Below are 24602 nucleotides of genomic sequence, written 5' to 3'. Positions count from 1 at the left end.
CATAGACTAATTCTTAAAGTTCCGTGGCGCACCAAAAAAATAAATATTTTTTTGCCAATCTGGTTAAAAAATAAAAGGTATAATTTTGATTCATTCACACCAGACGGCTATTGTGTTGTCTGCTGTCATTTTTTTTTTTTTTTTTTGAATTTGATATTCTAAGGGGAAAGAGGTCAGGTAGTGCATGTTTTAAAAATTTTCAGGGCACACTGATTGAAAATGACTGGTCTTAGTCTTAAAAGGATAAGATCCAACTCCTCAACTTCCATGTTCATCCCTTAGGTGTCAGAATGAGAATTTTTCTTGTTTCTAACATTTCAGAATCACTCAGTACACGATGACCAGCCATGAATAGGGGTCTTTCTAGTATACCGCCACCCACCTGCCCGCGGGGAAGATGTTTCAGCTTTGAGGGCAGCAGGAGGAAAGGGTGTGTTGACACGTGGGGAGGAAGGGGCCTCTCCCCCAGCTTCCTCTCTGAAAGCCCGTTTCCCATTGACCAGCCAAGTCTGCTCGCAGAGAGTTTATTACAAAACATCGAGGAACGTCTCAGGAAAATTCACTCATCATAAATTTTTTTTTTTTTTTTTTTTTTTTTTTTATCATTTTTCTGAAGCTGGAAACAGGGAGAGACAGTCATCATCATAAAATTTTGGGAGCTCATTGCCCAAGATCACTCGATGGTCCACGCCGGCAGCTGTAATAGTGACCAGGTAGATGACACCCCCGCTAGAGCCATCCCGGCCCATGGCCAGAGCGATAGCTGCAGAGGGGTCAAGTCCGGGGGGGGGGGGAGAGAGAGAGAGAGAGAGAGAGGAAGAGAGGGGAAGGAGAACGGCTTAACTTCAGAATTAATTTCCTTCCCCTCCCATCTGCATGCCTAGGACCACCTTCCAACCTCAAAGCCCATCTCCCAGAGAGGCAGATTTACTGATGTGCTAATAAGTCAAGTTAACAAGTAAAAAGGCATTTATAGAAAACATTTCCTAATGTCCATGGTCTCCATCCTCCTACCGTGATCCATTTCAGTTGTAAGTAGCTTAACCAGCCCCTCCCACATCCTTGACTGTGTAGCAGTCAGCTCTCGGGAGCCAGCCCAAGCTGGCTCCAGGGCCCCACCGGTTCTAGAATAAGCACGTGTCCGAATGCGCTGTTCTCAGAACAGTCCTGGTTTGTGCTTTTGAGTCCTGGAGTCCCATCTAGGTTAACACTTGTCCTGCCCCCTGTCACTCTCAGTGTGGACATGGCCAGTGGTAGTCAACCTGGTCCCTCCCGCCCACTAGGGGGCGCTCCAGCTTTCATGGTGGGCCGTGGCAGAGCAACCAAAGTATAAATAAAAAGATAGATTTAACTATTATTATATGCTTTAACTTGCTGTAACTCTGCTCTATAAATTTTATAAAGTAAAGTGACTTCCCTACTTTATAAATCACCATGACTGCGGAACCGGTGGGCGGGTAGAAAATGTTACTACCATCAGAGATACAGAAGTGGGCGGTAGGTATAGAAAGGTTGACTCCCCCTGGTACTCCTCTTCCTGCTCCTCCTACTCTCCCTCTTTCCCCTGTAAACCCCTCCGCCTGGGCCCTTCCCGTTGGCTACTCACCATCCATGGTGAAGCGCCTGCACTCCTCGGGGGACATGCCCGGTTTGTACGCGGCGTCCACGTAACCATAGATGTAGGTGCTGCCCGAGCCCCCAATGGCAAAGGGCTGTCGAGTCAGCATTCCTCCCAAGGTCCCGTACACCTGGGGGCGGCACCCCCAAGTCAGGCTAAAGTGGCACCCATCCTCTGGGCGCTGAGACAAGCAGGTGGTCTCCTGCACACTCCGCACACGCTGCAGGGAAGCCCCCACCTGCCCTGCCCCCACCAGAGGAGATGTCCTATGATTTTAGAGACAGTTTCTTTGGAACTCACTGCTAGAAGGCCATGAGGTCCTCGGCTCCCTCTCAAGGGGGGTGGGGAACCCCAAGGGAGGACACGAATAGAGAGAGAGAAGAGAGAGAGAGAGAGAGAGAGAGAGAGAGAGAGACTCACCTGGCCCCCTTCACGCTGGTCCCAGCCGGCGACCATGAGATGTGCGGACAGCTCCTCCCGGTATTTGTAGCTAATGTTTCTCACCACGTTTGCCGCAGCCAGAACAAGTGGCGCTTCCTCCAGTTCCAGCCTGAAGGAGGTGTTAGAAAGCAGGGGGTCAATATAGCTTCCTGACGTCCCATCCCCGCCAAGAGACACCTGCAATCCAGAGCTGCAATGGGTCAAACTGGCTCCCCTCCCACGGGTCTCAGCGGGCCCCTCCTCTGCTGGCTCCCCTCCCACGGGTGCGGAGACTGGCACGGTCTCGGGGCCCCTCCTCTGCTGGCTCCCCCGCCACGCCAATGACACGACTCTCTGGGCCGCAAGAACCCTGCCCTCGTGGGGCAGAGCAGATAAGCATTACTTCCTCCTTAATAACCTTGCTTTCTTCTCCTGGAGAGGCCTGATACCTGGGCCATATCATCCCTTTCTTCCTCATTATTTATATTAGGTCAGTGATTGACTGTTTTCAAACTGCCTTCACATCTATATCATTTGACTCTCAAAATAACCGTCTGGTGAGGGAGGGTAGGTATGACTAGCTCCACTTTCCCGATGTAGCAACCAGCGTGGAGAGATTCAAGCGCCAGTTAAAACCTAATACAAGTAAGAGTTAAAAGCCGACTTTTCCATTTCCCACTGCAGGGCTCCCAGAACAGGGCACAGGATGGGGGCCCACTGGCTGGGGGGAGCACTAGCAAGTACACGTGAGAACCCCAAAGCGTCCTACCCGTGGAGCTCCAGCTGGTAGGCGGCCATGTCGGAGATGGCCTGGGCGTCAGCAGCCGAGCCCGACAGCGCGCAGTAGATGCGGTGGTGTAAGGGGGACAGCTTGTCAAACACCCGGTTCACCACCGCCTCCCTGGAGGGGACGGGTCAAAGGTTAGTCGTGTTAGAGCTGCAGAAACTTTTGAGGTTAACAGTTCAGTGTTTGTCACATTTATTTCACAAGAAAAGAGCCATGAAATTTAATGCCTGGTTAAAGCAGAGAGCAAAAAAATCATCTCAAGTAAAGGAAATACTGCCAGTAATCAAAATCAGACTTAGATTTTATAATAAAATTTACAGAAATACTAAGTCAGGAATGATGTTGCTCTGGCCCAGTATTCTTCGCCATTAACCATCTTGAGGAAGCTGGGTGGTCTATGGAGCCTGAAGTGACACTGAGCTAATCCCATGTATTCATTTTGTAGGTGAGACCACTGGCCAGGCGAGAGAAAGACAAAGTTAGTTCGCCATGTGACAGATGTGAGACCAAGCCATGAGCTTGTCAGAACCACCTTCTCGACCTCTAAATACAGGCGGAAGGAGGGCCTCTCCAAACCCTCTCCCTCTCCCCTCCTCAGAACCCCATTCCTTCCAGGGACAGGCCACAGAGCATCCGGGGCTCAGGCCTCCTCCATGCATTCAGAAACCCGAGCACCTTTCTGAAAGGCTAACTCCATTTCTCCGAAGCTCTGGTTCATGAATGAGGAAAAATAAAAATAAATAAAAGCCTATTTGGGGACATTAGCTTCCTTCCAAAGCACGTGCCTTCACTGGTACTTACCCTGCAGACACCCGGGAATCAGAAGCCACCACAACGCCCCCGTCAAACTCTACCGCCATGATGGTGGTCTGCAGAGACACAGAGGATGGAGGGTCAGAGCAAGAACAGCCTTGACCCCCCTCACGTCAGAGGCGAGGAGACACTCCCGGAGCGGAGAGGGGACTGGCTCAAGGTCCTACAGCAGGCCAGGCCAGAGCTAACTGCCAGTGTGGGGCTTCTCCATCTTCCCATTTCCTCTCTTGTCTCTTCTGGCTGCCCGGGAATGCCACAGTCTGGCCGTGGCACGACACAGAGGAACCGCAGTGTGAGCCCCCACCTCCCAAGTGGGATCCTCTCCACCGTAAAGAGAGAAGTGAGGGTGAGCTCTGAGAGGTGAGAGGAGGAAGTTTGTCTTCCAAGCACCAGGGAGGCAGCCCAACAGGTGAATTACAGTTTCCATCACAGGGTTGTGTGTGCAGATGTGTGTGCAGGTACGGACCTGGCAGAGCAAGTTACTGTGACCTTGGAACAGGCTTGGGTCTTTCGGGGCCCAGATTCCTTCACCTGCACCCTCTCTAATCAAAAGGGAGCCCTTTCCGATTTCCTGAACACAGGAAATCATCGGGGACGGCCGTGGTCACGGGGCCATGTCTCAGGGAAGGAGGAAAGCAGCAAGGATCATGAGATGGTTTAAGGAAAGACTTCACTTACGGGTTTCTTGATGAAGAGGTAAATAGATATCTCAGTAGTTAGGGGAAGAGAGAGCTTGAGCTGACTTTTCCCGGTAGAGAAAAGAAAGTAAGAAAAATAATTAAGAAAAAGTGAAGGAGGGTCAAGGTATATGTTTTCTACTTCTATTGATTGCGGGGAGGGGGACACGATTCCAGGTTCAAATGGGAAACTGAGTCATAGAGAAGGTAAGTGACTTGTTCTTATAAGGTCACACAATTATTAGCAGATCTAGGACTAAAATCCAAGTCTCACTGGCATCCCCTGCTTGGCTCCTGCTTTCTGCATTCTGTTGCTCATCTGGCCTGGAGGCTGCATTCTGGCCTGGAGGGGAGGTTTTCTAACTTACGAGTGGTTTCACTGCTGTCTTTCTGAAGGCTCTGGCCCCGGGCGACGCTGTGGCTGTCTGAGCGTGCTTTCCTGCTACTGACGGTCCTTACCAGGAATGGAGGGCCGGGGGACAGGGGCAACCCCATCTTCCAGGTAACACAGTGCCCACAAGCCAAGAGTGGTGGCGGCAGTCTGGGAGCAGAAGCCAGCCGGCCTCGGGCTGCCACCCCCCCCCCCCCCCCCCCGGCGAAATCCCCCAGCACGCGCGTGGGAGTGGGCAGGGCAGGAAGCTCGGCAGCACTCGGGCCAAGCCCGGAAGGGCCCCGCTGGCTCACCTGGGACCCCCATGACCAGTGCTGGGGCCATGATCACCCCAGTGCCAGTGTCTCCCAGATCTGTGTGATGAGCTGGCCCTTCTCAGCCAGCGCGCATGGTCCCCGCTCCCAAATGCTGTCTGATCTCGCTCGGGCACCGTGTCTTTACTTCTTTGCACCTTCTCCAGCCCCCCCCCACCCCCCACCCCTTCACCAGCCCCTCTCTGCAGGCTAGAGTGAAAGCGAAAGCGCTTTAGGCCAGCTTCCCCTTGACGCTCCCAGCTAAGAGCAGAGCACCCCCCCCAGGCCTTGCGGGCCCCTCGGCGACCCCCTGCACAGTACGAACGCCCCGTATTGCCTGCGGGGACTGGAGAGCCCCGGGGACTTCCCAGCGACACCCCGCACTGCTGGTCGTCTCCGCAGTCCCTCCTGGGTGCCTCCAGAGCCTCCCCTGTCGCTTCACCTCCGCCACCCCTCTGCCAGCCCTCGAGCCCCGGCTCATTACCCCGGTGTGGACTTCTCCGGCCCGGGGTGCGCCCCCGGTGGCTGGTCCCGCCCGCAGCATCCCGGCGCTGCGCTCCTCGCTGCCCCGGGCACTGGTTGCCGACCTGGGACAGCGCGCCGCACGCCGCCTGCGGCCCCGCCCCTGGGCCCCGCCCGCCAGGGGGCGCCCGCGTCCTCCCGGGGACGCCCCGCGCCCGGTGCTAACCTGCGCGGGGCCGATCTGCCCGGAGACAGGTGACGCAGGAGCTCTGCCCCGCGGCCGGGGCGGGGCGGCCGCGCTGGGAGAGCCCTCCCTGCCCGCGGAGGGAGGCACTGGGGCGCCTCGGGGGGCAGGTGGCGCGCCGAGGCTGCTCCCCCAGACCTCAGATCTGATTGGCACCCCCTCTCCTGGAATCGTCCGGGCGGGGACGCAGGACGCGGGGCGGGGGCAGCGAGCCCGCGGCGCTTTCGTTTTCTCTTTCCGCGAAACCGCTCGCTTCTGGCCAGCGCGACCAGGCTCAGCCGGTTCCCGGGACTTTCCGGGAGCCCCGCCCCGGTCCGCCCCGGCCCGGCCCGCCTACTCGCTGCCGGGCCGCCGGTTCCCCGCGCGCTCGGGCGCAGACTCGGACGGCACCCCGCGCGCCCATGGCCGGCTCGGGGCACCCCGCTGCCTGCGGGCGCCTCTGCCTCTCCCGGGCCCCCCTGGCCTGGCTGGGGGCGGCGCTGCTGCTCCTCGCCGACTGGGCGCTGCTCCGGCCGGCGCTGCCCCGGGCGGCCTCCCTGCTGGTCCCCGCCGCGCTGCCGCTGCTCCGGGTCTGGGTGGCGGGCCTGAGCCGCTGGGCTGGGCTGTGGCTGGGGGCCCGGGGGGTCATCAAGGTTGGCACTAAGAGTGGAAGCGCAGCCGTCCAGGGATGGCTGGCGGCTTTGGAGCCCCTGGCGGCGGCGCTGGGCTTGGCTGTGCCGGGACTTGCCTCGTTCCGGCAGCTGCGCTGGTGGGGAGCCCCCAGCGACGCCGACGACACCCGGCTCCTGCACTGGGGCTGTCGCCTGGACGCCTTCGCCGTCACCTACGCAGCGGCACTGCCCGCAGCCGCCCTGTGGCAGAAGCTCCGGGGCCTTGGAGTGCGGGGCGGCCCGGGGGGCTCTGCAGAGGCGGTGGGTCGGCTTCTTGGCTGCCTGGGCTCGGAGAAACGCCGCCTCCCGCTCGTTCTGGTCCTGTTAGTCCTGTCCTGTCTCGGTAAGGGTTCAGGGGTGGGGAGAGGGGTCGGGAGCTAGGGGGCTGGGCAGGGCTCAGGCGGCATGTCAGGGAGCCAGGTCAGCGAGTTCTGGGCAATGCGGGTCAGGGAAGGCGACCCAGCTCCGGTCTGGAGGAGACCCTGGTGGGGTCAGGAGTCAGGACTCCAGCGATGATGGCGCAGCTTCCCTGGGCCGCCCGGGCAGGGCCTTTCTCCTGAGCGGCGTCTTTCATACAAGGGCTTCTTAGGCCGTGGTCTCCAGGCTTCCTAATTCAGCCCCCATGGGTCTGGCGGGGCCACAGGGCCCCGAGACGCAGAGCGGCCGGTTCCGGTGCAGGGTCGTGTTCTCAGCGGCCTCCAGGGTTTGGGAGAGGGTGGGAGAGGGCTGTGCTGGAGCAGTCTGGTCCCGGCTGACCTGCTTAGACTCGGTATTCGTGCCTGACACGTCCCTCCTCTCTCTCTCTCTCTGTCCCCAGGCGAGATGGCCATTCCGTTCTTCACTGGCCGCCTCACTGACTGGATTCTAGAAGACGGGACAGCCAGGGCCTTCGCCCGAAACATATCGCTCATGTGCATTCTCACCATCGCCAGGTCTGGGCCCGAGGGGGAGGCTGGGAGCGGGGCCCTGGGAAGGAGGAACTGGGGGCTGCGTGCAGAGTGCGCTGCTGCGGGGACCTTGTCTCTGTGCCCTGGACACACCCCGACCCTCCGCCCTCCTCTCTCTCCAGCGCAGCGATGGAGTTCGCGGGCGACGGCATCTACAACAGCACCATGGGCCGCCTGCACGGCCGCCTGCAGGGCCGGGTGTTCCGGGCTGTCCTGCGGCAGGAAACAGAGTTTTTCCAGCTGAACCAGACAGGTGTCTCCTGGAACCCCTTCGTCGTGGATTCACATGCTAATTATATCGCCACGTGTCCCCCTTTACTTTTATGTTTTGAATTTTTCTTTTTTTTAAAAAATATTTTTTATTTTTTCATTTTAGAGAGGAGAGAGAGAGAGAGAAAGAGAGAGAGAGAGAGAGAAGGGGGGAGGAGCAGAAAGCATCAACTCCCCATATGTGCCTTGGCCAGGCAAGCTCAGGGCTTCGAACTGGCGACCTCAGTGTTTCCAGGTCGACGCTTTATCCACTGCGCCACCACAGGTCAGGCTGAATTTTTCTTAAGTGAGAAGCGGGGAGGCAGAGAGACAGACTCCCGCATGCACCCTGACAGGGATCCACCCGGCATGCCCACCAAGGGGCGATGCTCTGCCCATCTGGGGCCGTTGCTCTGTTGCTTGGTAACCAAACTATTTTAGCACCTGAGGAGAGGCCATGGAGCCATCCTCAGTGCCCGGGGCCAACTTGCTCCAACTGAGCCATGGCTGCCGGAGCAGAAGAGAGAGATGGAGAGAGAGAAGGGGGAGGGGTAGAGAAGCGGATGGTTGCTTCTTCTGTGTGCCCCGACAGGGAATCGTACCTGGGACTTCCACACCCTGGGCCAACGTTCTACCGCTGCTCCAACTGGCCCTTTTACTTTTAACCTTGAATTCTCTCTCTCACATAGCCATTGTTATTTCTAATTCTCCAGAGCAAAAACACTGAACTCTTTACCTTCAGAAAAACCCAGTTTTCCAGCCAAGGTTTTTACATAACTTTATCCCTACATGTGTATTTACACAGCCTTGTAAACCTGGAAATTCTGCGATCAGTCTGTGTGCCTCATTTTACAGAGGAGAAAATGAGGCCCGGACCCTCAGTACTGAACGGTGCATGGTCACATGCAATAGAGATGCACTTGGGGACAGAACCCATCTCTTGATTTCCAGTCGAGTGCTTGGTAGAAGTCTAACGGGGGCGCAGAGAACCAGAATCCCCAGCGTTAAGGAGACAGCAAGTCTCTTTCCCTCTGGTAACAGCGGGAGGCCCAGTAGTAAGCGGAGAGGAAGAATGGGACTCCGTGGAGGCCCATGGGGTCTTCCCCAGCTACTCGGGACAGAGGCCATCGACAGCACAGTTTCCCGGAGCGCCTCCTAGCAGGAGCCTCCCTTTTCCCCAGCCCTGTTACGTGGCCATACCTGCCTGCACGCGTGCAGCACGGGGTGTTACAGGTTCTCCGAGGCACAGAACCTGCCGGAGAAGCGGGAGTGTACATGGCTGTCAGTTTCTTATATCTTTTTTTTTTTTTTTTTTTTGCATTTTTCTGAAGCTGGAAACAGGGAGAGACAGTCAGACAGACTCCCGCATGCGCCCGACCGGGATCCACCCGGCACGCCCACCAGGGGCGACGCTCTGCCCACCAGGGGGCGATGCTCTGCCCCTCCGGGGCATCGCCATGTTGCGACCAGAGCCAATCTAGCGCCTGAGGCAGAGGCCACAGAGCCATCCCCAGCGCCCGGGCCATCTTTGCTCCAATGGAGCCTTGACTGCGGGAGGGGAAGAGAGAGACAGAGAGGAAGGAGAGGGGGAGGGGTGGAGAAGCAAATGGGCGCTTCTCCTGTGTGCCCTGGCCGGGAATCGAACCCGGGTCCTCCGCACGCTAGGCTGACGCTCTACCGCTGAGCCAACCGGCCAGGGCCTGTCAGTTTCTTTATCGGTAGAATGAAGGCGTTTGGCCAGAACGTTTCGCTCTAACACACTCTCCCTGCGTTGGAATCGGGACTTGCCTGGACCCCCGACCTTGTTTTTCCCAGCATCCTTAGAGCACCATGTGACGCCCCGCCCCCTGGCCCCTCCCACCCCTCTGAGACTCTCATTCATTCCTTGACTCCGCCCCCTTCCCCCAACCCCTGGCAGGTGCCATCACGTCGCGGGTGACCGAGGACACGTCCACGCTGAGCGAGTCTCTGAGCGAGGAGCTGAACCTCCTGCTGTGGTACCTGGTGCGGGGCCTGTGTCTCCTGGTGCTCATGCTCTGGGAGTCCCCGTCCCTCACCGTGGTCACCCTGGTCGCCCTGCCGCTGCTCTCCCTTCTCCCCGAGATGCTGGGGAAGTGGCACCAGGTGGGTCCAGGGGGGTGCCTCCACCTACCCAGACCCCCGTCTACCGCTGATTGGGCTGGTTCCTCTCGGGTCTCTCTCCTGGCGCCTCAAAGAGTCCCCATCTTGGTGGACTCCCTGTCCCCGTGGCCTGTGTTCCCAGATGCCTCAGTGCTGGTCTTCATATTCTCTGTGCCTTCTCTTCTGACTTCCGCCCTGGTCTGTCTTTGGGGGTGTGCTCACCAATCTCAGGAGCAAGACCCCCCACCCTCCCGAGCCACGCCCCCTTTTCTTTTCTCCTCTGGGTCTCTTTAGTGTCCGGGGGTGGGGGGGGGGTGGGGGGTGAGGGTCGAGCTGTGTCCCTTTCCTTCCCTCCTGTCCCTCTGTCTCTTCTCAGGTTTAATCTCCAACCCGCCCACTCAGGCTCTCGTGTCCCCTGGTTCGCCAACCCCGTGTGACCTCTCTTGTCTGTGTCTCCTCAGAGGCTGGCAGCTCAGATGCAAGAGTCTCTGGCCAAGTCCAGCCAGGTGGCCATCGAGGTTCTGTCGGCCATGCCGACGGTCCGGAGCTTTGCCAACGAGGAGGGCGAAGCCCAGAAGTTCCGGCGAAAGCAGCAGGAAATGAAGACACTCAGCCAGAAAGAGGCCGTGGCCTATGCGGTCAACCTCTGGACCAGCAGTGTGAGCGCCCGGAGATGAGCGTCCCCGCCCTTGTCCCGAGATGCCTGGGCTCCGTGCCCTTTCTCGAGGCCCTGGCCCCACTCCCCCTCCACTGGGCAGTGCTTGGTTCCTGCTTGGTTCCGTGTTCACACCCTGGCCTTGAGGCTCAGTCGCCCTACTCAGTGTCCCTGGCCCTGAGGCCGGAGGCTCGCTTTCACCGTGATACGCAAGCCCCGCCCAACCCCCTTGTTAGGAAGGTGCCCTGTCTTCCAGCCCCGGGACCTTCCTCTGCTGCTCAGAGGGCGCCCAGGGAACCACAGACCCTGCCCCTGGGCGCACTCATGCCGGGACTCTGTGGTTGTGCTAGTGAGAGCCGTGGGGGCAGCAGAATGGGGGGAGGGGAGCGTCTGTGGTGTCCGCCGACCAGCCGTCACAAGTTCTGCTGCCATGGGGGCAGCAGAATGGGGGGAGGGGAGCGTCTGAGGTGTCCGCTGACCAGCCGTCACAAGTTCTGCTGCCCCCATGGCAGCAGAAACCAAGAATGGGGGGAGGGGAGCGTCTGTGGTGTCCGCTGACCAGCCGTCACAAGTTCTGCTGCCCCCATGGCAGCAGAAACCAAGAATGGGGGGAGGGGAGCATCTGAGGTGTCCGCCGACCAGCCGTCACAAGTTCCTGGCTCTGTGACCACGGCCTAGGAACTCACCTTCTCTGAGACCGTTTCCTCATTTTAAAAAAGTAGGAGTTATGTGATTGTTTATAGGGCTCTCGCTGTGAATATTCGCTCACACTGCGTTCATGGAAGCCCTTGTGAAGAGCGAGGTGCTCCCCCAACAATGGGGTGAGGGTGATGATGAACTGGGGTCGTGTGTAACTGAGTGAGAGCCCACGGGCATCTGTGAGGCTGTCACCGGGGGAAGGGACGTCGTGTCTCCTCCGTGCTGAGCTTCTGGCTCTCCGCACCGGCCGTGTTCCACCACAGCCCGTTCCCCTGTGCCCTCCACAGATCTCCGGGATGCTGCTCAAGGTGGGGATCCTCTACATCGGGGGGCGGCTGGTGACCAGTGGGGCTGTGAGCAGCGGGAGCCTTGTCACATTTGTCCTCTACCAGATGCAGTTCACCACGGCGGTTCAGGTGAGGCCCTTCCGGTTCTGTCCCCCGGTGCTCACCCTTCCCCCTCCCATCACCACCCCGCCACTTCCTGCCCGTTCTTTACCCTCCTCACGTCATTGTCACCGTCACAACCACAGCCACAGCCACGGCCACCGGCAGGCAGATAGGTGCCCCTCCCCCTCTCACTATAAATTCCCCCTCCAGGTCCTGCTGTCCTGCTACCCCCGAGTGCAGAAGGCTGTGGGCTCCTCCGAAAAAATATTTGAGTACCTGGACCGGACCCCGTCCTGCCCGGCCAGCGGTGTGCTGTCCCCTTCGCACCTGGAGGGCCTCGTTGAGTTCCAGGATGTGTCCTTCGCCTACCCCAGCCGGCCAGATGTCCCCGTGCTGCAGGTGCAACCCCCAGTCCTGGCGGCCCACCCACCGCGCTCTCAACTCCCATCTCCCCAAATCTCCTTCCTGACGGAGGCCTGCTTAACGCGGGCCATGGACAGATCCCTCCCGGCCCCTCCCTCAGGGGCAAAGACCAGCAGCATCCGTGCCATAAAAATGCCCAAACTGAGGGACCAGTTTGGATTTCCAAGGAGAATAGGAGGGGAGGCTCTCGGGGAGGAAGCTGTCCCACCCTAAGGAATCCCTAAAGCCAAACCCATGCTCCTCTTGTGACTTTGAATGTGCCCCCCTCCCCCATTTTCTCTGGGTATCCGATACCAAGTGTGTGGCCTGCTGGTGCCGAGTCTGTCCCTGTCTTTGTCTCCTCTTCCTTCTCTACTCTGCGTGCGGGAGGGGAGGTGGCAGTGACACTTCCCCACGTCCCTCCTGTCCTCCCTGGGCGGAGACATCGCGTGCTCTGTGACAGGACAGTGACGGTCTCAAGGCTCGGGGCCCCCCTGGCCCCTGACTGTGTGATTCTCTGGCTCCTCCAGGGGCTGACGTTCACCCTGCGTCCTGGTGAGGTGACGGCGCTGGTGGGGCCCAACGGGTCTGGGAAGAGCACCGTGGCCGCCCTGCTGCAGAACCTGTACCAGCCCACCCGGGGCGCGCTGCTGCTGGATGGGGCACCCCTCCCCGAGTACGAACACCGCTACCTGCACCGGCAGGTGAGCGGGCAGGTGCTCTGGGGGTGGGGGCGGGGAGCACTCACTGAACACTCTGAAAGCAGGGTTAGGAAAGACCAGGAGACCTTGGCTGGAGGTGGGGGTGTGGTCAGGAGACGGGGTGTCACTGTGTAGTCGGATATCACTACAGATTTTTTTTTTTTTTGTATTTTTTCTAAAGCTGGAAACGGGGAGAGACAGTCAGACAGACTCCTGCATGCGCCCCACCGGGATCCACCCGGCACGCCCACTAGGGCGACGCTCTGCCCACCAGGGGGCGATGCTCTGCCCCTTCGGGGAGTCACTCTGCTGCCACCAGAGCCACTCCAGCGCCTAAGGCAGAGGCCAAGGAGCCATCCCCAGCGCCCGGGCCATCTTTGCTCCAATGGAGCCTTGGCTGCGGGAGGGGAAGAGAGAGACAGAGAGGAAAGAGGGGGGTGGAGAAGCAAATGGGCGCTTCTCCTATGTGCCCTGGCCGGGAATCTAACCCGGGTCCCCCATACGCCAGGCCGACGCTCTACCGCTGAGCCAACTGGCCAGGGCCCACTACAGATTGTGAGTGTGTCGTGTAGTCGATATCACTACAGATTGTGAGTGTGTCGTGTAGTCGGATATCACTACAGATTGTGAGTGTGTCGTGTAATCGGATATCACTACAGATTGTGAGTGTGTCGTGTAATCAGATATCCCTACAGATTGTGAGTGTGTCGTGTAATCAGATATCACTACAGATTGTGAGTGTGTCGTGTAGTCGATATCACTACAGATTGTGAGTGTGTCGTGTAGTCGATATCACTACAGATTGTGAGTGTGTCGTGTAGTCGATATCACTACAGATTGTGAGTGTGTTGTGTAATCGATATCACTACAGATTGTGAGTCGTCCATCTCGGGATCACCACTCCGGGTTTTCCTCTTCCCTGACTCTTCCTCGTATTCTGTCCCAGGTGGCCGCGGTGGGACAGGAGCCGCTGCTGTTTGGGAGAAGTTTCCGAGACAACATCGCCTACGGCCTGATCCAGAAGCCCACTCTGGAGGAAATCACCGCGGCTGCCGTGGAGTCCGGGGCCCACCGATTCATCTCTGAGCTCCCTCAGGGCTACGACGCAGGTGCGCTCCCTGCCGCGTCCCCACCGGGACATCTGCACCTCCCTGAGGCCCCAGTAGTCTTGCCTTTATTCGTGGGTTCCTCCCGCCCCGCTCCGAGGTGGATTAAGGTCGGTTGAGGCCCCCGGCACAGCCGCGCTGGGCCTATCAGCTTCTATCAGCTCAGTATGTGTATAGTGAAGTTGAGGTTTTGTGGGGCCCTTCAGAAGTCGAGGCCCAGGATGCGCACATGCACCAGGTGCACCTGCCGTTAAATCTGCCTCGAGTCCCACCGACATCAGTGTGAAGCTTTAAGATCTTGCGCCCATGGCTTCTTGTCCTCACATCCTTAGAAACTCCTTCATTTCCCCAGAACCTTCCCTCTCCCGCTGTGTCTGTGTATTCCTTGTTCCATGAATATGTCATATTTTGTCCTGGGTGGCCGCCGTCTGTGTGTGTGTGTGTGTGTATGTGTGTGTGTGTGTGTGTGTGTGTGTGTGTGTGCACGCACACATGGGTCCATGGGTGCTTATCCAGCCGTCACCTTGGCTCTTGTCTCTGCAGAGATAGGCGAGGCTGGGAGCCAGCTATCAGGGGGTCAGCGACAGGCAGTGGCCTTGGCCCGAGCTTTGATCCGGAAACCATGTGTCCTCATCCTGGACGATGCTACCAGCGCCCTGGATGCAAACAGCCAGTTACGGGTGAGACGGTCGTCACGTTACTGCCTGTCTCACACCAGTCTTCCTGCCTTCCCCCGTCCTGTGTTAGTTATACTAACATCCTAATTATCCAAGCTGGTCCTCACAGTTCTCAGCTCCCGTTAGCTTCTCCCCAGGGTGCCCAGAACCCGTTACAAGGGAGTGTCTACGGACTCTGGGTCTCTGAAGCCAGACATGAGGAAAAGACCATCCTAATATTGATATTAGTATTAATTGAGTGTTTCCAGGCATGCGACTGGGCGCACTGCATGTCCCGTGTCACTCCAGGCATGTGACTGGGCGCACTGCATGTCCCGTCTCACTCCAGGCATGCGACTGGGTCCACTGCATGTCCCATCTCACTCCAGGCATGCGACTGGGCGCACTGCATGTCCCGTCTCACTCCAGGCATGTGACTGGGTGCACTGCATGTCCCATCTCACTCCAGGCATGCGACTGGGCGCACTGCATGTCCCGTCTCACTCCAGGCATGTGACTGGGTCCACTGCATGTCCCATCTCACTCCAGGCATGCGACTGGGTCCACTGCATGTCCCATCTCACTCCAGGCATGCGACTGGGCGCTCTGCATGTCCCGTCTCACTCCAGGCATGTGACTGGGTCCACTGCATGTCCCATCTCACTCCAGGCATGCGACTGGGTCCACTGCATGTCCCATCTCACTCCAGGCATGCGACTGGGCGCACCGCATGTCCCGTCTCACTCCAGGCATGTGACTGGGTGCACTGCATGTCCTGTCTCACTCCAGGCATGCGACTGGGTCCACTGCATGTCCCATCTCACTCCAGGCATGCGACTGGGCGCACTGCATGTCCCGTCTCACTCCAGGCATGCGACTGGGTGCACCGCATGTCCCGTCTCACTCCAGGCATGCGACTGGGTGCACTGCATGTCCCATCTCACTCCAGGCATGCGACTGGGTCCACTGCATGTCTCGTCTCACTCCAGGCATGCGACTGGGCGCTCTGCATGTCCCGTCTCACTCCAGGCATGCGACTGGGCGCACTGCATGTCCCGTCTCACTCCAGGCATGCGACTGGGTCCACTGCATGTCCCGTCTCACTCCAGGCATGCGACTGGGTGCACTGCATGTCCCATCTCACTCCAGGCATGCGACTGGGTCCACTGCATGTCTCGTCTCACTCCAGGCATGCGACTGGGCGCACTGCATGTCCCTTCTCACTCCAGGCATGCGACTGGGTCCACTGCATGTCCCATCTCACTCCAGGCATGCGACTGGGTCCACTGCATGTCTCGTCTCACTCCAGGCATGCGACTGGGTGCACTGCATGTCCCTTCTCACTCCAGGCATGCGACTGGGTGCACTGCATGTCCCGTCTCACTCCAGGCATGCGACTGGGTGCACTGCATGTCCCTTCTCACTCCAGGCATGCGACTGGGTCCACTGCATGTCCCGTCTCACTCCAGGCATGCGACTGGGCGCACTGCATGTCCCCTATCACTCCAGGCATGCGACTGGGCGCACTGCATGTCCCGTCTCACTCCAGGCATGCGACTGGGTGCACTGCATGTCCCGTCTCACTCCAGGCATGCGACTGGGCGCACTGCATGTCCCTTCTCACTCCAGGCATGCGACTGGGTCCACTGCATGTCCCGTCTCACTCCTCTATTCCTCATGGACGCTAGGGGGCTGGGCGCTGTTATCCTCTTCTGCAGAGGGTGAAAGGGAGGCCAGGAGAGACCCAGTAACCTGCTCAGTGTCATTCATCTGCTGAGTAGCAGAGCCTGGACCCAAACTCAAGTCTGCCTGACTTGCACGCTCATGTTCCTCACCACTAAGTTACACGTCTTCAAAGCAGAATATCATCAGTCTCCGTCCGTAGGTAGAGAGACCGTCCAATACCAGTTGCTCTTTTCTTACTGGTTTCACCACAGGACTCTCCGACTTTCATTCCACTGTTGCTCCTTCACGTAAACAGCCCTTAGCAAATCGGAGGTTTTACAGAGGAGCACTCAGAACGAGTCTTCGATGTCCTTGGGGTTGTTGGTGGTGATCCTGCTGGGGTCTGTGCGGGCTCTGGAAACACCGAGGTCTGCCTGGGCTGGGAGCGGTCCCCGCTCTGACAGGATCTGTGTCTCTTCTCAGGTGGAGCAGCTCGTGTATGAGAGCCCCGAGCGGCCCTCTCGGTCCGTGCTCCTCATCACGCAGCGGCTCAGCTCGGTGGAGCAAGCTGACCACATCCTCTTTCTGGAGGGAGGCACCATCAGCGAGGCGGGAACCCACCAGCAGCTCATGAGGAGGAGGGGACGCTACTGGACCATGGTGCAGGCTCCTGATGGGCTGGGCGCTCCGGAATGAAAGACTTCTCATCGCCCTCTTTTTTTCTCCTCTCTCTAGTGGGGAGTTTGGGGACAAAGATCTTACCAGAGCTGCAGTGTAGTCAGGAGTGACATCTTAAAGTGTATCCCACCCCCAGATGATACTTGAAATTCTCCCATGAGTGTTACCCCCTCTCAAGCTCCTTTCGAAAGGTGCAGATTTCCTAGAAGAAAACCTGGCTTAGAACTCCGTAGTGGCCCTGGCCGGTTGGTGCAGTGGGGAGTGTTTGCCTGGCATATGGAAGTCCTGGCTTCGATTCCTGATCAGGGCACACAGGAGAAGCGCCCTTCTGCCTCTCTACCCCTCCTCCCTTTTCCTCCCGCAGCCATGGCTTGAATAGTTCTAGCAAAGCTGGTCCCAGGCACAGAGGTTGGCTCCATGGCCTCACCTCAGGCGCTGGAATAGCTCAGTTGCTGAGCAATGGAACAGCAGCCCAGACAGGCAGAGCATTGCCCCCTAGTGGGCTTGTGGGTTGGATCCTGCTTGGGGCACATGTGGGAGTCTGTCTCTGCCTCCCTTCCTCTCACTTAATATTTAACAACAACAGCAGCAAAACTCCACAGTGTGACTGGGTTTACAGCCAGGGTCGCTGTGGATAGCACTGAAAGTGAGGAGAAAAATTTAGACTATACACACAGAAAGGGAAGAGCAGCTACTTCCCAGTAGGAGCAACTATATGGTGGCCTATAAATGCCCTGTGGGTTCTCGATATTTATAATAAAACTGGTGTTTTTCTTGTACTGTGGTTTCTCGCGTTTTCAGCGCACCCAGGGGCTCGCAGACTTGTGCAGCGCACTTTTCCGGAGCCGGGGGTGTCCTCTCCCTAAGCATCCTCCGTGTTTCACAGCCCTAGGGGTGCCGTCTTTTCTTTGAAGTGTTCCATTTCCGATATGGCTGGCCCTCTGCACCTCCTCCTCCCCCCATGCCCGCCCCCGAGGGTGGGCCATGGCCTTTAACAGGTGGGAGATCTAGGACAGAGGCGGCTACAGAAAGCGCAGGTGCGCGAACGAAGGACCTCACACTTCACCACCTCGTCGCTCAGGTTCCTTCCTTGGAGGGCTCTTCCCACTGCACAGAAGTGGCACCTGCCTGGGAAATCGCAGCCTACTGGCGGGGACCGTTGTAGAAAATCTCCTCCAATCACGGAGGGCCTTGGTCTGTGACGTCATCAGTTGCCGGGCAGGTTAGGGCCAGACAGGTTGCAAAAAGAGGCGGGGTTTAGAGGAGTTCAACTTGGCCTTGTTCACTCGAGCAAGAATTGTGTGCGAGGAGGTGCGGGCGGAAAGCGCCCTTCTAGTGGGTGGTTACAAGTGTGGGAGACCGTTGAACCGGGAGAGGCCCTAGGAAGAGCCACGTGGAAAGATCCAGAGACTGCGCCCTCTCCGTGGGGATCATCCCCAGCCCCCACCCGCTGAGGGTCTATTCTTTGCCACAAGACCTGTCCTCAAGACTGTCCTCGCGCCAGCCCACTCCCAGACCTCCCTGCTTTTATAAAACGGTGCTCAGAGGAGCACCCCTGTCCCACCCGCGACGGGAAACTGCTCCCAGCCTCTTGCTGGCTGCCAGCTTTCCGGTGGAGGCTACGCCTGTAGGTGCCACGACTCCCGCCCGCCCGGTTCACTGCTCCCGGAGAAACGCGCGACCAGTCCCTGCCTCGCCGGCAACCTCCCGCCCCGGGCGCTTCCGAAGCCGCTCCGTGTCCCTGTGCCGGTACCGCTGACAGTCCCTCCCATGGTTTCCCCGGCCTGCCCGAAGCCGGAGCAGGGAAGCCAGTCCCCAGCACGCTCTACCTGGTCCCTAGACACACGCCCACCGGCTTCTTCTCGGAAGGGGCCCGGGGATGTGGAAAAACCTCTGGTTCCCTCCCCGTGAGGCTGCGGGCTTTCGCTTTCACTTCCTCCTGCGAGAGCCGAGCCGACGGACGACGCGGGCGCTGGGCGGTCATGGCGCTGCTGGAGGTGTGCGGAGCCCCCCGGGGGCGGCCGGAGGCGGACTGGGCTTTCCCCACGCCTGGGGGCCGGCCGTGCTCGGACCCGGCACACTACGGTTTCTCTGTGCGAGCTCCGGAGCTCGCCCTCCCCCGGGGCATGCAGGTCAGGACTGGCAGAACCGCGGGGTGGGGCTGGGGATGGCGGGGAGGGCGCGGAGGAGCGAGGGTCTGGCCGCCCGGAGACGGCCCAGGCGCGGGGGGGACGCGGGGCTCGCCATCCCTGAGCCGTGGGGAGCCGCGAGCAGCGCCCGAGGCAGGGAAGCGGCCACGTGGACGGTGCGGCTGACCGTCTGGGGGGTCAGGAAGCGCAGCTCAGGACAAAGCGCTCGAGGGGCGGTCGGGGCGCCCGCGGGAAGACAAGAGCACTTTCCTGCCGGTGCTCCACCGCACACGGAGCGCGAAGCCTTCCTCACCGGCCGTCACAGGCACAGGGCCTGGGCAGGGTCTCGGGAAACCTGCAAACTTGGGCGGTGAATCTGGCCTCAGCCACGCGCTGGGTGTGTCTTGGATCCAGTCACTTAGATCAGATTTCTGGCCCCTGTAACAACATGGGGATACTATTAACAAGTGTGTTTTGTGAGCGTTACATGACCTATTAATGAAAAAAACAAACAAAAAACAACCCCATTAAAGTCACCCTTAACATTTTTAGTCGTGGCAACAGTTATTTTCTTTCTTTTCTGCTGCTCTGAAAAATGGAAACGGTTGATGTCAGTTTCAGTTTCTTCTTTTCCTTCTCCTGGGCCTTTTGTGTCTCCTTTCTTCTTGGAGACATGGGTTGTTAACTATTCCATGTATCCGTGGCTGAGTCTGTCTGTCTCCTCGAGCGAACTCGCTCTGAAACCTCTTACGGGGAGCCTGCTGCATCCGTCTGTGTGGGCCCTGATTCTGCCCCTTCCCTCCGAGCAGCCCACGGAGTTCTTCCAGGCCCTGGGTGGGAGTGGAGAAAGGAACGTTCAGATCGAGATGGCCCACGGCACTACCACCCTCGCCTTCAAGTTCCAGCACGGCGTGATTGTGGCCGTGGACTCCCGGGCCTCGGCTGGGAGTTACATCGGTGAGTAGCTGCGGCAGGACTCCGGGGAGCAGGCCTCTGCTCTGCAGCGACCCAACCTCTGCACCTGAACGGAAGCAAACATTGACTTAGGTCACCCAGGGAGAGCCGTGGGTGGGTCATTTCTCTTCTCTCAAAACTCCATCCTATTTCCAGCCACCTTAAGGGTGAACAAGGTGATCGAGATTAACCCTTACCTGCTTGGCACCATGTCCGGCTGTGCTGCGGACTGTCAGTACTGGGAGCGTCTGCTGGCCAAGGAGTGCAGGTAGGCAAGGCCTCTCACCTGCCTCTGAGGCTGCTGGTCCATTCTGGACCCTGGATCCTCTTTGTGCTAACGTGGCCTCTTAGTGCAAATGTAGGATTTCACAAGACAACCTTTTGGTAATAAACTCCCCCCCCCATCTCACTTTCTGTTCATCAGTAAGCCAGATACTTGTCAATTATTTAGCACTGATATTATCAATCCCGGGGGGATAGTATTATTACTAGGATCCCTTTATGTGGTTTAGATACTCTGAATTTCAGATCTCTCCCTGATCCTTAGATCCTACAAAACCATTCCCTTCAAATGCTTGTCTCTTTACTCACTCCCTGCCCCCCAGGCGGGCAGCTGGCTGCTCAGAGAGCCAGCCTTCTGCCCCCCCCAGGCTGTACTATCTGCTAAGCTCTCTGCCCCGCCCTCACCCAGGCTGTACTACCTGCTAAACTCTCTGCCCCGTGTCGTCCCCCCCCATCCTCCCCCAGGCTGTACTACCTGCTAAGCTCTCTGCCCCGCGCCCCCCCCCCCCAGGCTGTACTACCTGCTAAACTCTCTGCCCCGTGCCCCCCCCCCAGGCTGTACTACCTGCTAAACTCTCTGCCCCGTGCCCCCCCCCAGGCTGTACTACCTGCTAAACTCTCTGCCCCGCGCCCCCCCCAGGCTGTACTACCTGCTAAGCTCTGCCCCGCCCTCCCCCAGGCTGTACAACCTGCTAAGCTCTCTGCCCCGCCCCGCGCCCCCCCCAGGCTGTGCTACCTGCTAAGCTCTCTGCCCCGCCCCGCGCCCCCCCCAGGCTGTGCTACCTGCTAAGCTCTCTGCCCCGCACCCCCCCCAGGCTGTACTACCTGCTAAGCTCTCTGCCCCGCACCCCCCCCCCTCAGGCTGTACTACCTGCTAAGTTCTCTGCCCCGCGTCCCCCCCAGGCTGTACTACCTGCTAAGCTCTCTGCCCCCCCCCCCAGGCTGTACTACCTGCTAAGCTCTCTGCCCCCCCCAGGCTGTACTACCTGCTAAGCTCTCTGCCCCCCCCCAGGCTGTACTACCTGCTAAGCTCTCTGCCCCATGCCCCCCCCCCAGGCTGTACTACCTGCTAAGCTCTCTGCCCCGCACCCCCCCCCCCAGGCTGTACTACCTGCTAAGCTCTCTGCCCCGCGCCCCCCCCAGGCTGTACTACCTGCTAAGCTCTCTGCCCCGCGTCCCCCCCCAGGCTGTACTACCTGCTAAGCTCTCTGCCCCGCACCCCCCCCCAGGCTGTACTACCTGCTAAGCTCTCTGCCACCCCCAGGCTGTACTACCTGCTAAGCTCTCTGCCCCCCACCCCCCCCCCAGGCTGTACTATCTGCTAAGCTCTCTGCCCCGCACCCTCCCCCCCCCCCCCAGGCTGTACTACCTGCTAAGCTCTCTGCCCCGCGCCCCCCCCCCCCCAGGCTGTACTACCTGCTAAGCTCTCTGCCCCCCCCCCCCAGGCTGTACTACCTGCTAAGCTCTCTGCCCCCCACCCCCCCCCAGGCTGTACTATCTGCTAAGCTCTCTGCCCCGCACCCTCCCCCCCCCCCCCAGGCTGTACTACCTGCTAAGCTCTCTGCCCCGCCCTCACCCAGGCTGTACTACCTGCTAAGCTCTCTGCCCCCCCCCAGGCTGTACTACCTGCGGAATGGGGAGCGGATCTCAGTGTCCGCAGCCTCCAAGCTGCTCTCCAACATGATGTGCCAGTACCGGGGCATGGGCCTGTCCATGGGCAGCATGATCTGCGGCTGGGACAAGAAGGTGGGTCCGCTTGTCCCCACACCCCTCAGTCCTGATGCGATGTCAGCCCCTCATTGTAACCCCCTTTCTTCCTCCCGGGGGCTGTGTCCCCCCCCAGTCCTGATGTGATGTCAGCTCCTCATTGTACCCCCCTTCCTTCCTCTCGGGGGCTGTGTCCCCACACCCCCCAGTCCTGATGCGATGTCAGCTCCTCATTGTACCCCCCTTCCTTCCTCTCGGGGGCTGTGTCCCCACACCCCCCAGTCCTGATGTGATGTCAGCTCCTCATTATACCCCCTTCCTTCCTCTCGGGGGCTGTGTCCCCACCCCCCCAGTCCTGATGCGATATCAGCTCCTCATTGTACCCCCCTTCCTTCCTCCTGGGGGCTGTGTCCCCACACCCCCCAGTCCTGATGCGATGTCAGCTCCTCATTGTACCCCCCCTTCCTTCCTCCTGGGGGCTGTGTCCCCACACCCCCCAGTCCTGATGCGATGTCAGCTCCTCATTGTACCCCCCCTTCCTTCCTCCTGGGGGCTGTGTCCCCACACCCCCCAGTCCTGATGCGATGTCAGCTCCTCATTGTATCCCCCCTTCCTTCCTCTCGGGGGCTGTGTCCCCACCCCCCCCAGTCCTGATGCGATATCAGCTCCTCATTGTACCCCCCTTCCTTCCTCCTGGGGGCTGTGTCTCCACACCCCCCAGTCCTGATGCGATGTCAGCTCCTCATTGTACCCCCCCTTCCTTCCTCCTGGGGGCTGTGTCCCCACACCCCCCAGTCCTGATGCGATGTCAGCTCCTCATTGTACCCCCCTTCCTCCCTGGGGGCTGTGTCCCCACCCCCCCCAGTCCTGATGCGATATCAGCTCCTCATTGTACCCCCTTCCTTCCTCTCGGGGGCTGTGTCCCCACACCCCCCAGTCCTGATGCGATGTCAGCTCCTCATTGTACCCCCTTCCTTCCTCTCGGGGGCTGTGTCCCCACACCCCCCAGTCCTGATGCGATGTCAGCTCCTCATTATACCCCCTTCCTTCCTCTCGGGGGCTGTGTCTCCACACCCCCCCAGTCCTGATGCAATGTCAGCTCCTCATTGTACCCCCTTCCTTCCTCTCGGGGGCTGTGTCCCCACACCCCCCCAGTCCTGATGCAATGTCAGCTCCTCATTGTACCCCCCTTCCTTCCTCTCGGGGGCTGTGTCCCCACATCCCCCCAGTCCTGATGTGATGTCAGCTCCTCATTGTATCCCCCCCCTTCCTCTCGGGGGCTGTTTCTGCATCTCCATGGCCACTTCTGGGTCCAGATGTGGACCAGTGTTTCATTAGCTTGTCCCTTTTGCTAAAATAGCGAATGTGAACTATGTCCCTCGCCTGCCCCCCCCCCCCCCACGTTCTATGACTGTTACTAGCGTGCTGTCCTAGCTCTAGTATTTCCGTGTTCTCTTCTCCACCTCTCCTGGCTCTCACCTGAAACTGTGTGACCGACCACACCCTCTCCGTTCCCGACCTGGGCCCTTCGTGCATCCACTAGGGTCCTGGGCTCTACTACGTGGACGAAAATGGGACCCGGCTCTCAGGAGACATGTTCTCCACCGGGAGCGGGAGCTCCTATGCCTACGGGGTCATGGATAGCGGCTACCGGCCCAGTATGAGCATCGAAGAGGCCTATGACCTGGGCCGCAGGGCCATTGTCCATGCCACCCACCGGGACAGCTACTCTGGAGGCGTGGCCAATAGTGAGTGACAGTGACAGTGCCCCACCAGCCGCCACAAGCCCTGGGCGGGGGTGGGGGGAGGGCAGGGGGTTTGACAGTGGGAGGCTGGGGGGGGGGCAGAGTGGCAGGGAGGAGGTTACTGGGCCACGAAGTTCCCAGTGACAAAGGCTGCGGCGGGCGTGTCGTCATGGCCTTCAGCGGCCACCGTGCGCAGGAACTTGCAGGAGGAAGCTGACCGCGCGCTTTCTCGTCTGCTCACAGTGTACCACATGAAGAAAGACGGCTGGGTCAAAGTGGAAAGCACAGACGTCAGCGACCTGATGCACCAGTACCGGGAGGCCAATCAGTAACCATGGCGGCGGCTGGCCCGCCCCCTCTGGGAGCGCCTGGCCCACTCAGGGACCCGGGCCTGCGCACCCCACGGCAGAGAGAGGGGCCTGGCCTGAGCCCATGGGTAGGGAACTGGCCGCCAGGGGCTTGGCGCAGACTTGGGCCTTTTTGTGTGTTCTCTATTGCAAGGAGCATCTCTCCCCTCCCTCCCTCTGCCATCTGGGTGTCCCACCGAGCACAATAAAGGAAAAACGGTTATAAAAGTCTCTCTGTTGTGGCCGAGTGGGTTTGGGGCTGTGGCGGTGGGGGCAGGGGGCAGGAAATAAAAGCTTTTCCTTGGAAGACAGACTCAAACTCCTACCTAAGAAATGGGGCCTCCCCAAATACTTCTCCTGGGTGTTCCTTCCACACTGGTCTCTCCAGGACCTCAGAAGTTATCTGTGGACACTCATTTGCAATTTGACAGAGATGAGGGCACCCAGAACAACCGGTTTCGCACTGGTAGAGTTAGCTGGAAAAGCTTCCACCGCGACTGTGTGTGGTCATCGCTAACAAGGTGCCGTTTACCTCAAACAGCACTTTGGAGATACCGGATATTGAGTGTAAAGACGGACATTAGGGGTTCAATTTCATAATGTGTCAGGCTCAGTTGCAACAAGACGACAGGACCATATTGAAACGGCAGAGATAAGGAGGACGCCCTCCAGTGGAGACTACGAGGAAGCGCCACAAGTTTCAACCTGAAAGTCATTTCTGGAATCAACAAGTCTACATGCTCTCTCTCTCTATAGGGATGGGCTCTCAGGCGGGTCCTAGAGAACACTCATCAGTGTTCTGGTCAGTGTTCCGT

At 59.1% G+C, this 24602-nt stretch overlaps 3 protein-coding genes across 3 annotated transcripts; 2 read left to right on the top strand and 1 right to left on the bottom strand.

Moving 5' to 3' along the window:
• Positions 1-510: 510 nt before the first annotated feature.
• On the bottom strand, positions 511-5639 carry PSMB9 (proteasome 20S subunit beta 9). Its single transcript, XM_066359844.1, has 7 exons — positions 5484-5639; positions 3627-3694; positions 2808-2939; positions 2039-2168; positions 1607-1748; positions 650-763; positions 511-573 (listed from the first exon to the last, which is right to left on the bottom strand). The coding sequence occupies exons 1-7, from the start codon at positions 5541-5543 to the stop codon at positions 560-562; spliced, it is 660 nt and encodes a 219-aa protein (XP_066215941.1). The 5' UTR covers positions 5544-5639; the 3' UTR covers positions 511-559.
• A 249-nt stretch (positions 5640-5888) lies between these two features.
• Positions 5889-17402, top strand: TAP1 (transporter 1, ATP binding cassette subfamily B member). The gene is made up of 11 exons (XM_066359842.1): positions 5889-6698; positions 7173-7287; positions 7425-7555; positions 9470-9675; positions 10134-10331; positions 11314-11442; positions 11626-11814; positions 12348-12521; positions 13465-13627; positions 14168-14304; positions 16429-17402. Exons 1-11 carry the CDS (start codon positions 6107-6109, stop codon positions 16639-16641), a joined length of 2247 nt encoding a protein of 748 aa, XP_066215939.1. The 5' UTR covers positions 5889-6106; the 3' UTR covers positions 16642-17402.
• A 569-nt stretch (positions 17403-17971) lies between these two features.
• Positions 17972-24018, top strand: PSMB8 (proteasome 20S subunit beta 8). The gene is made up of 6 exons (XM_066359843.1): positions 17972-18755; positions 19562-19709; positions 19863-19974; positions 21605-21734; positions 23239-23443; positions 23684-24018. The coding sequence occupies exons 1-6, from the start codon at positions 18606-18608 to the stop codon at positions 23770-23772; spliced, it is 834 nt and encodes a 277-aa protein (XP_066215940.1). The 5' UTR covers positions 17972-18605; the 3' UTR covers positions 23773-24018.
• The last annotated feature ends 584 nt before the right edge of the window (positions 24019-24602 follow it).

Source organism: Saccopteryx leptura, chromosome 1 (assembly GCF_036850995.1).
Source record: "Saccopteryx leptura isolate mSacLep1 chromosome 1, mSacLep1_pri_phased_curated, whole genome shotgun sequence".
In the NCBI taxonomy this organism is placed as follows: Eukaryota; Metazoa; Chordata; class Mammalia; order Chiroptera; family Emballonuridae; genus Saccopteryx; species Saccopteryx leptura.
Note: the sequence above shows the minus strand (reverse complement) of the source record. Positions and strands in the feature narration are given on the sequence as shown.

Coding starts and splice junctions, on each gene's coding strand:
- TAP1 (XM_066359842.1), top strand. CDS start 6,107: ATGGCCGGCTCGGGGCACCCCGCTGCCTGCGGGCGCCTCTGCCTCTCC. Junction 7,556..9,469: donor TTTCCAGCTGAACCAGACAG/GTGTCTCCTGGA, acceptor AACCCCTGGCAG/GTGCCATCACGTCGCGGGTG. Junction 10,332..11,313: donor TCAACCTCTGGACCAGCAGT/GTGAGCGCCCGG, acceptor TGCCCTCCACAG/ATCTCCGGGATGCTGCTCAA.
- PSMB8 (XM_066359843.1), top strand. CDS start 18,606: ATGGCGCTGCTGGAGGTGTGCGGAGCCCCCCGGGGGCGGCCGGAGGCG. Junction 18,756..19,561: donor CCCTCCCCCGGGGCATGCAG/GTCAGGACTGGC, acceptor CCCTCCGAGCAG/CCCACGGAGTTCTTCCAGGC. Junction 23,444..23,683: donor CTCTGGAGGCGTGGCCAATA/GTGAGTGACAGT, acceptor GTCTGCTCACAG/TGTACCACATGAAGAAAGAC.
- PSMB9 (XM_066359844.1), bottom strand. CDS start 5,543: ATGCTGCGGGCGGGACCAGCCACCGGGGGCGCACCCCGGGCCGGAGAA. Junction 2,940..3,626: donor GATTCCCGGGTGTCTGCAGG/GTAAGTACCAGT, acceptor CGTCCCCTCCAG/GGAGGCGGTGGTGAACCGGG. Junction 764..1,606: donor CAGGCGCTTCACCATGGATG/GTGAGTAGCCAA, acceptor ACCCCTCTGCAG/CTATCGCTCTGGCCATGGGC.